Source organism: Chrysochloris asiatica, unplaced genomic scaffold (assembly GCF_000296735.1).
Source record: "Chrysochloris asiatica unplaced genomic scaffold, ChrAsi1.0 scaffold00099, whole genome shotgun sequence".
Lineage (NCBI taxonomy): Eukaryota > Metazoa > Chordata > Mammalia > Afrosoricida > Chrysochloridae > Chrysochloris > Chrysochloris asiatica.
Window position 1 is genome coordinate 70,245 of NW_006408617.1, and position 9,987 is coordinate 80,231.

General features: G+C 32.7%; 1 protein-coding gene and 1 pseudogene across 1 annotated transcript in view; both read left to right on the forward strand.

Annotated features, from left to right (window-relative positions):
• Positions 1-245, forward strand: part of LOC102811643 — a 2,030-nt pseudogene extending 1,785 nt beyond the window's left edge.
• Positions 1-9,987, forward strand: part of SLC4A10 (solute carrier family 4, sodium bicarbonate transporter, member 10) — a gene marked incomplete at its 5' end in the record, with an annotated part of 223,129 nt that overhangs the window by 67,307 nt on the left and 145,835 nt on the right. Inside the window, one exon of the mRNA XM_006867029.1 lies at positions 1,381-1,569. Within this exon, the coding sequence (XP_006867091.1) occupies positions 1,381-1,569 (189 nt within the window). The remainder of the gene's footprint in view (positions 1-1,380; positions 1,570-9,987) is intronic.

The window sequence follows — 9,987 nt, forward strand, 5'->3', positions numbered from 1 at the left end:
AAAAAAGGAAGACCCCCAAAGAGATGGATTGGCACAGTGGCAGCAACCATGGGCTCAAGTATAGCAACAATTGTGAGATTGACTCAGGACAGGGCAGTGTTTCATTCTGTTTGGCTTAGGGTGACTATAAGTCAGAACCAACTCTACTATAGCACCTAACAACAACAGTATATATGGCAAATATCAATCTGTTGCATTATAGTCTTCTAACGTCTCACCTTTTATTTTTTCTTTTCCAGTTATAGAGGACATTTTAAATCTAAACACATTTTCAAGGTGGGACTGAGAAAGGGCAACCTTTATATATCACTGTAAAAGAATAATTTACTTTCCAAATGCAGGGAACCAGATAGCTGTGTAGGCCTGCTTGCATCAGAATTTCAGACTGACTTCTGCTAATTTAAGGAGGATACAAGGAAATTATTTTCTACTACAGAACAGGAGAAAAATCATATTAAAATAGAAACATGAAACCACTTTCCAATTTTAAGCATTATTTTTATAATCAATGTTTGTTTTCTTTCATTAGCATTTATCTTTTGTTGTTGTTGTTAAGTGCCATCCAGTCAGTTCGGACTCATAGCTACCCTGTATAGGGTTTCAAAGGTAAAAGAGTGGCTAGAAAGTTTGAACAGCCAGTTGCAGTTATCAGTCCAGTGCTTACCCTATAGCATCATGCCATGGTTCCATATATATTGTTGTTGTTGTTAAGTGCTGTCCAATCAGTTCTGACTCACAGTGACCCTGTATAGGGTTTTTGAGGAGCAGCTGATGGGTCTGAACCACCGACCTTATGGTTCAGACTGATCTTGTGGTCCATTGTTTATCTTACAGTGCCAAACCAGGACTCCTCCATTTATATGAGAGCACTTACATTTTTATATAACTATGTAGAGTCGTGTCCATTTGAAAAATAATACTTCATGAAATAATTATGGGGGACCTGGTAGCATAGTGGATTACTAGCTGGGCTGCTAACCACAAGGTCAACAGTTCAAATCTACCAGATTTCATGGGAGAAAGATTAGGCTTTCTATTCCCATAAAGATTTACAGCCTTGGAAACCCTGTATAGAGTTGATATGAGTCATAATAGACTCAATAGCACATAACCACCAGCCACCACCACCATAATTATAATATTTTTAAATGAATGGTTTGCAATGAGAATTTGTCCAACTCTTTCTTGTGTAAAATTTCTCTAAAGGAAGATAAACTTCTACTTATAAGCCCATATTTGAAGACTTTAAATGAATTCATTCAAATTTAAATATGAGTAGTATCATTTAGATGTATTAATATTATTTAGATCATTAATATTGTTTATGCATATTTGGGCTCAGTGGTTCACTACCAGCATGCATATGTCTTCCCTTTTCAGATATGGTCCTTGACCAACAAGTGAGCTCAGGTCAACTCAATGAAGATGTACGCCACAGAGTCCATGAGGCATTGATGAAACAACATCACCATCAGAACCAGAAAAAACTCACCAACAGGATCCCCATTGTTCGTTCATTTGCTGATATTGGCAAAAAACAGTCAGAACCAAATTCCATGGATAAAAATGGTAAATGTTACTTTACTGTGCTCTTTATGTCTGTTATTTGTCACTAAAATAAATGCTTCTATATGTCCTTTAAAACATTCATTATTTGACATGATTTATAAACATTCATATTTTATAGTAGAATTGTTTATCTTTATATGTACATATAGCATAATGTTTGAACATCAAATTATAGAAATTTTAGCAATGAACTTAAGTTTCCTGGAAGACTCATGAATGAATACCAAAAGAACTTACAACTATTAAGAACTTAGATATTCAAATTCAGCAAACATAACTGATCATCCATTGCATCTAAATCAAGGTCCTAATATCTTTTCAATAGTTTGAGAAAGCAATGCAATGATTTGATTTATGTCATTGTTCATACTTTGAGGATTGTCGTTTAGTTTTTGTATGGAATAGATATTGGTTTCTTGGTGTTCATAGTCAGATAATTTCATTAGAAATAATTACTGAAAGACAAGTCAGGACATTTCTTGTGGTCTTTCATATATGAGGGAGCTGCAAAAAGTTCTTGGTAAATGGAATCTTTTCATTCCATTTTTCCACTAACTTCTTGAAGTCCCCTTGTATTAAGCCTAATTTGCAGTGTATGGATTCATTGATTTTTACAGTGTGGCATCTTAAGCATCCCGAAGCTCTCCCACTCACCATCTTCACATACCAAGGTAGATGACCATTATTGTTTTCTAGCAGCCATGAATACTTCCTATAGTTAGTGCTCAGATTGTATTATCGTATCTGTATTTTTCATTCTTTCCTTTTATCCATTTGAATCTTCACAATTCACTTGAAGACAGTTGCCTAGAAATATGTCACCATCCATCCTTTTATTTAGTCCTGCTCAGAAAAATGAAGTTAACCTTAAGGATGATATGAATTTGTTAAACTTCTACTCAGTTCAAAAAGATAAAAATGAGTGGAAAGTCTTTAACATTATTTTACTAGACAGGTCTGATTTTTCACCATTGGCCTAAAGCACTTGTATTGAGAGCTCAGGATATCATGTATCATTTTACTTCGATTTTCAAAAGCTTCAGAAATGCCTTAAAAACAAATGTGTGAAAATGAATTTGCTACAGACTTTGCTTCATTGAGGAATTTTTACCAGTTTTCAGACTACCTAACCAACTATTGTTAAGTGTCACTGAGTAAGTACTGACTCATAGCGACCCTCTGTAGGATTTCTTAGGAGCAGTTCCTGGGTTTGAACTGTTTACCTTGCATATCTAAGTTAACTGTCCAATGCATATCTAAGTGCAGGTGTGAGGAATGCCCAAGGCCCTCAAAATCATTTGGTCTGGTCCTGCCAAAGCATCCGCAGTTCCAGCCATCACATTGTTGTTGTTGTTAGGTGCCGTCGAGTCAGTTCTGACTGATAGTGACCCTGTATAAGGTTTCTGAGGAGCATCTGGTGGATTTGAACTGCTGATCTTGTGTTTCCCACTTCAGTGCTGATCTTACAGTGCCACACATTAGGGGTGAGCTAATTGAATGTTTGGCCAAATATATCAGGCTAATTTTTAATTTGATAAATTTGTATGGCCACAAATGATAATCAATTTTGGCTGAAAAATGTTCCTCACTCCTGTCTTAGTGTCACACTAGGATTCCAATACCCTCAACTAATACACACAAGCATATAAACTAATTCCTTGAATAATTTGTTAGGTGCCATCAAGTTGGTTCCAACTCATAGCAACCTTATGAACAGCAGAACAAAGCACTGTCAGGTCCTGTGCCGACCTCACAATCATTGCTAAGCCTGAGCCCATTTTTGCTACCACTGTGCCAATAGCTTTAATAACTTTAATAGCTAGGTAAAGATAATTAAGCATACTTCTACTCAGAATATAGAACAAATTCTTAATGGAGGAAAAAAGATTTATGAAATGCTAATTTGATTTTTAAAGACCTTGCAATGTCTAGCTCTAAACCACTTTTGTTGTATAGAAAAGGCTTTGCTGCTTTCAATTGTTGTGGAATCAGTTCCTACTCATAGTGAGCCTGTATATGGTTTCCGAGGAGTGACTGGTTAGCTTGAACCGCCGACCTTGTGGTTCCAGCCAATTTTGCAGTCAAGTGCATTAACCCACAGCGCCACACCAGGGTACCTTCAGTTGTTCATATATATATGGTTTACTGAAAGTGTTACAAGTATTAATTTCTATTTGTAGATCTTGTTGAACATTTTGAGGATGTCTAACTTGCTTTGAATTATATCATATTTTAAAAATATATTCATATTCAAATTATAGCTTGCTTTCAAAGTATGATGCATAAATTTGACAACTTGAAGCTTCTATATTCTGACAGCCATCATAATGCAGTGCTTTTTTTATATTTACAATATCAGCATTTAATTATTTGATTATGATGATGTTAAGATAACAGACAGATATTTACTCATTTTTGATGATGGACTTATGAGTACAAGAATCCAAAACTTATTAAAATATACTATTAAAGTAATTCTTTATTATTGCAAGCACATTTCTAAATGTTTGCTATTTCATCACTTTTGCTGGAAATAGAAATCAAAATATTTGCATAAATATATGTCTGTGAAAGGATATATGTTTATTCAGAGGCTTGGATTGAGAATTAGTTATCACTTATACCTCAGATTTCATTGGGATACTGTTTGCTAAACAAATAATTTTACGGTATCTTGTTTTTTGAAGGGATGCTGGTGCTATTTTGCTTAAACATTTGTTGTAATTTCATGTAGTTCTATACATTGTTTCTTGCTGCTATAAACTTCTGCTAAAGATAAGAAGTTCCTGGAGTCCTGGTGTGGTGCTATGGGTTAAAGCACTGGACTAAAAGGTTAGTTTGAACCACAAGGTCGGTGGTTCAAGTGCAACAGCCCTCCTCAGAAATGCTATGTAAGTAAGGTCGCTCTGAGTTGGAACCAACTCGATGGCATTTAACAACAATAACAAACATAAGATGAAATGATAGAAGTATAGCTATGAATCATAAACCTACATAAATATTCCTCATATAAATACAAGGTCTTCTGAGAGTCTATTTGTCTTGTTCAGGCAACTGCTTAATTTTTCTGAAAACTAGATTCTGAGTGATCTGTCACCATCTGTACAATCAGCTTTTATCTGAACACACATATATCTTGGAGGCATACGTTATAGTAATAAAAACTTGGAAACATTTCTAATAAGATTCATATATCCAATTAAGTATTGTTGTATAGTATGCTGTCAAAAATGGTGTTCTAAGCCCAGACTTACAACACCTCCTTGTGACTCTGTTTTGCTTTCTCACGCGCTTTACATAATTATGTGTGTTGAGAATTCTGAAAATATGTATAGATTTTTACCAATTTAGAAATAAATCTACTCAGAAGTGAAAAAAGTGTGAAGGACCTTTATAACTAAGGTTCTCAATCTACTTATAAGCTTTAAAATCTGACAAACTCTAGGTAAACAAACAAATCAAAATTCATAGCCATTTATGTAGATTTGACATTCTATTTTAAAATATGCAATAGAAATATAAATTTTGCGTGCAGTACTACAGAGAGATCCAAAAGTGTTTAAAAACACCTAAAAGAGTATAAATAGTATTCTTAGTATTAAAAATATATATCTTCAACAGAGTATTTTATGCAAAATGATAGACTTTTCTTTAAGATTATAAAACAAAGGATTAAATAGGGTGAAGATTTTCTAAAAAAAAAAAAGAAAACAGAATACATTTTCTTTCCTAAGCATAGGATAATTAATTTCCTCCTCTTGTTTAATGTACTTGTACTTTGGAAGCAAAACAATTGAAATTCCCTTAAAAATGTGTTGGTGCTTATGAAGAATTCTAAGAGTCATATATAATATGTCTACTTCTTTAATTCATTTGAGCATTCTACCTTTGCAACTCCCCAAGGATTAAACATTCAGATACTGTATAAGTATTTCAAGTGTGGCTCTTGCTTATTTTATAGTTTAGATTAACAAAGTAGTATATTTATTTGCTTCTTTTCTCCCTAAGTCCACATTTTTTTGTTTATACCGTTTTTGTGATTTGTGATAATTTGTCAATCTCACCTCTGAATACACTTACTTTACTTGTATAATTTTTTTCCCCCCTTGGTGTTCTGCACATTCTCTTCAGAGCTAAGATGCAGGATGCTATGGATTCACCATGCATTTTTAATGCCACCAGGCTGTGTTTAACTTTCACTTTTCATTAAGCATCAAAACTGTGAGAATTAAATGCCTGATTCTGATGTTTCAATAAAAAGTGACAGTTACATTTGGCAAAACAACACAAAAATAATAGAAAAATAATATCTACTTTGACATTAGGACTCTGAAAATGATATGAGCGGAAAGCATTCAAATAAATACCTCAAGAATGTTCAAGTGGTTCCTTTGAAATATTGTCGAAAAATTAAAAACAAGTCTTTTATGTTAAATAATCTAGAAAGCAAAATAAACCAGTATATGTAATTGTCATTTTAGTCATGCATTCAGTTGTATATTCAACATTAGGATTAGGAATCTAGTATCAAATATAGTTACCTTTGTGATAATATTTGTCTTTAAAAATAATTTAGGGCTCTGAATTTCCTTGGGCACAGGGTGCCATCACTTCAATCTGATCTTCTTTACTAATGATTTCTAACTTTGTTCCTTTGTCTCCACATAGCTTTTCTCCCTCTTAATCTGAATACTTCCCAGGTGAACTTTTATTCACTATTTTAAAAGAAGTTACTGAGAAGACAGTGTCGAACTCATTCAAAGTCTTAAGTTACTGGAAAACATTTAGATTTGGAGGGATGGAATATAAGCTGACTTTTGAGGTCTGGGCAAATTCTAGTCCTTAAACCAATGTATACATATTATGAATGATTTTTATTTCTAAATTGTGGAAAACAATCATGTTATTTCATAACCTCTTCTTTTACAAATGCTATACTTTTTTATTTTCAGATGGATGATTTTTCTTGTGTGTTCAGATATTTATACATGATCTTGTTTTTAAGCATGGTGATTTCATAACTAAGATTCTAAGAGTTTAAAAATGATCTCTTATAATGCTTTACCTTTGATAAAAATAGTGAGTAATAATTTTCATAGTCATTTGAGAAAATACGTATTAAAAGATTTATATATATTATAGAAGAATTTAAAATTGTTTTATACAGATGATATTTTTCTCTTGTCCAACATAATGAAGATGATGTTGTTGACTCACGTGATGTGTCTATTCTGAAGATATGTTGTTATTGAGATTTGGAATGTTAAGTTTTTTTTTTTTTTTTTTATGTCAGTCTAAATCTTAACAGCAAAAATATTTCTGGTATGATGTGTTTAAATTTGTGCTTTCTTATATTACATTAATTATTTTCAGGCATACTAATTTTTCTCCAAGTTAATTATGTAAATACTTTTCATGTTTTTGAAGTGTAGCTCACCTAATCAACATTTTCTAAATATTTGGTCTTTCTTTCTTCATGTTTTCTATTCCCATGAATAAATGTATTGTTACACACGTATGTAACTTTGTCATTCATCTTTATATTTCTTTATTTTGCTCTGTCTTGTGTCTGTCTCTAACAGGCTCATCTCATCTCTGTACCTTCCTCATCTCCTACCCTTTGGGTACTCTAAATGCGTTGAAGGTTTCTGAGGTAGTGTAAACCAGCTTGGTCTCCAGGTTCATAGTAATGTACCTCCATGTTTTCATCCCAGTTTCCTTCTAATGCACATTTTTTTCAATGGATTAAGCAGTATCAAATAATGATACACCTAAGCAATATATTCTTCTACTATTGGTTTGAATTTGGCCAAATAGAAATTTAAAAACTGCTGTTTTATGCTACTTATATATATATAATTTAATTTTAAAAAGAGAATGCTACATAAAGACTTAACTAAGTTAGTACAGCAAATTATTTTAAGAACATATTGACAGCTGTGCTTCAATAATGAGATGCTTTAATGGTATCTTTTAAAGACTTTTAATTACTTAAAGTCACAGAAGAGTACATACACCATAATCTCATATTCCTCCTCCTAACTTTTTGAGTAAAGAAATTAACTTTGTCAGTTTACAATATATTTACTGAAAAATGTATGATGTAGCAAGCAGAAAAAGCAGCTTCTTTTTGTCTAGTTAGTTGCCACTCAAATTTCTTTTATGATTTGTCCTAGAAAAATATGAGGTTAATAATACATTTTATCTGATATATATGACCCCTATATGGTTATCTAGAGGAAAAATGAATTTGTGATTCAAAGGGAATTTAATTCAAACAGATGAATAGTGCATAATGTATATTTTAATTGATAAAATTGATAGTATATAAATATTAGAATTTTAGATTTAGGGTGAAGTGCTCTGAATTTAACAGGTCAGAAAATAAAACACGTGGTAAATAAAAGATGAGGTATGGTGAATATTGATTTGGATGATGATTAATTGGCAAAAGGAAGGTTATATAAAGACACAGACAAAAAAAAAATTTATGTGTGCAAGCATTGTGGTATAGTAATTAGAAAAATTGCCATAAACATTTAGCTTTTAAAAGGCTTCCACGCATATCTTGCTGTTGTTGTTATTAAGTGCCTGTGAGTCAGTTCTGACTCACAGCAATCTTACATAGGGTTTCTGAGGATTGGTGGGTTTGAGTTGCTGACCTTATGGTTAGCAGCCCAGTATATATCCTACAGTGCCACACCAGGAGTGCAGCATATTTATTTTTAACTGAAGATAAAGTCCCACACCTAAAAATTATCGTTCTATATACTTATATTGTTTTAGACTAACCACCAACTAGAAACTAATTGATACCTTTTCAAACCCAAATGTACTGAGATTTCTTAGGTAATAGTATTCACGTTTATGAAATTCATTGTGAAACCCAAATCCATCATCTTCTTAAAGTCAAATTTTATTAGAATCAACTAATTAAGGTTTTAACAAATAAAGATTACAACTGATAACAGGACTGTAAAAATATATTTATGAGGTTTCCAGTAGTTCTGTGAATTATAATCCACATATAGATTTTAGTTTTATATATATGAGGGTAAGGAAAAAGTATTGTCTCTAGAGTTATAGTATATATATATATATATATATATATATATATATATGCATAAATTTATTATAAACAAAACAAGTTTTAATAATCAATGAATGACTGAAAGCAAGTTCTTACAATAATACACTTTTCTTAGTATTATTTGGATATCTTTAATAAAAAGTTCAATCTAAAAAGTGGTTCTGAGGTAATTTGTTAGTCCAGTTAAATTAAAAGCAGAGTGATCAGCCTTAAGGTTATAGTAACCGTTTTGGGGGGATTCCAACAGAATAATATTGATACATATTCTTGAAAGGCATAGAATGATTATGGACCTTACTAGGAAGATGTTCTAGGAAATTTGAAACTACATTGATGAGAAAAAGGCTAAGGAAGTTGTGCCCAAGAATTGGTTTCTATCATCCAGTGAACCAGCTCATTCTTCAATGGTAGCAAGGTCTGTCCTACAAGAATTTCACTGGAAAACCTTACCCCCATCTACCCTACAATACTGATCTGATACCTTCAGACTTCTTTTTGTTCACAAAACTTAAAATAATATTTAAAAGGACATTATTTAAGTTCCTCAAGGATGCCAAAACTGGTGTTTGATGTGGTGTACATGAAAGAGTCTGAGATTCTTTGGGGAGGGGTTACAGAGATGGAAACATGACCTTCAGAGGTGTATAGACCTAGATGGAGGATATGTCTAGAAACAATCACTTCACATTTTGATATTTTTGCTTAATAAAAGGTGGTCTATGATTTTGGAGCAATAATTTTTTGACCTACCCTTGTGTAGCAAATAGAATCTTAAGTTTAATTACTTAAAGTATTTTTTTCCCCATTCTTAGTGACCCTATAGGACAAGGTAGATTACCCACAGGGTGTCCTAGGCTGTAATGTTTAAAAGGAGTGGACTTCAAGGTTTTTATCTCTCATGGAATGGCTGGTGGTTCATTGTACCACCAGGGATCCCATGAGTCAAATTCAACTCAACTACATTTGGTTAATAACCCAAGCCAAACTTGTTAGTTTAATTTTTATATACCAATACCTATTGAGTTTTCTGTGCCTTGTCAAATTTTCAGATACTGCCTTGGAAGCATATACAATTATTATGCATTGTTTTATTCATTTTACCAAATGAATGTACATTTTTAGAAATAATATCAAGATTTGGAATGCTCTGCACACTTTACAGCACTTTTTATTGTGACTAAACACAATTAGTAATATTCTACACTAATGCTTAACTGGTAGCGTAGTGGTTACGAATCGGGCTGCAAACCTTACGGTCAGCGGTTCGAAACTACCAGCCGCTCCGCGGGAGAAAGATGAGGCTTTCTACTCCCGTAAAGATTTACACC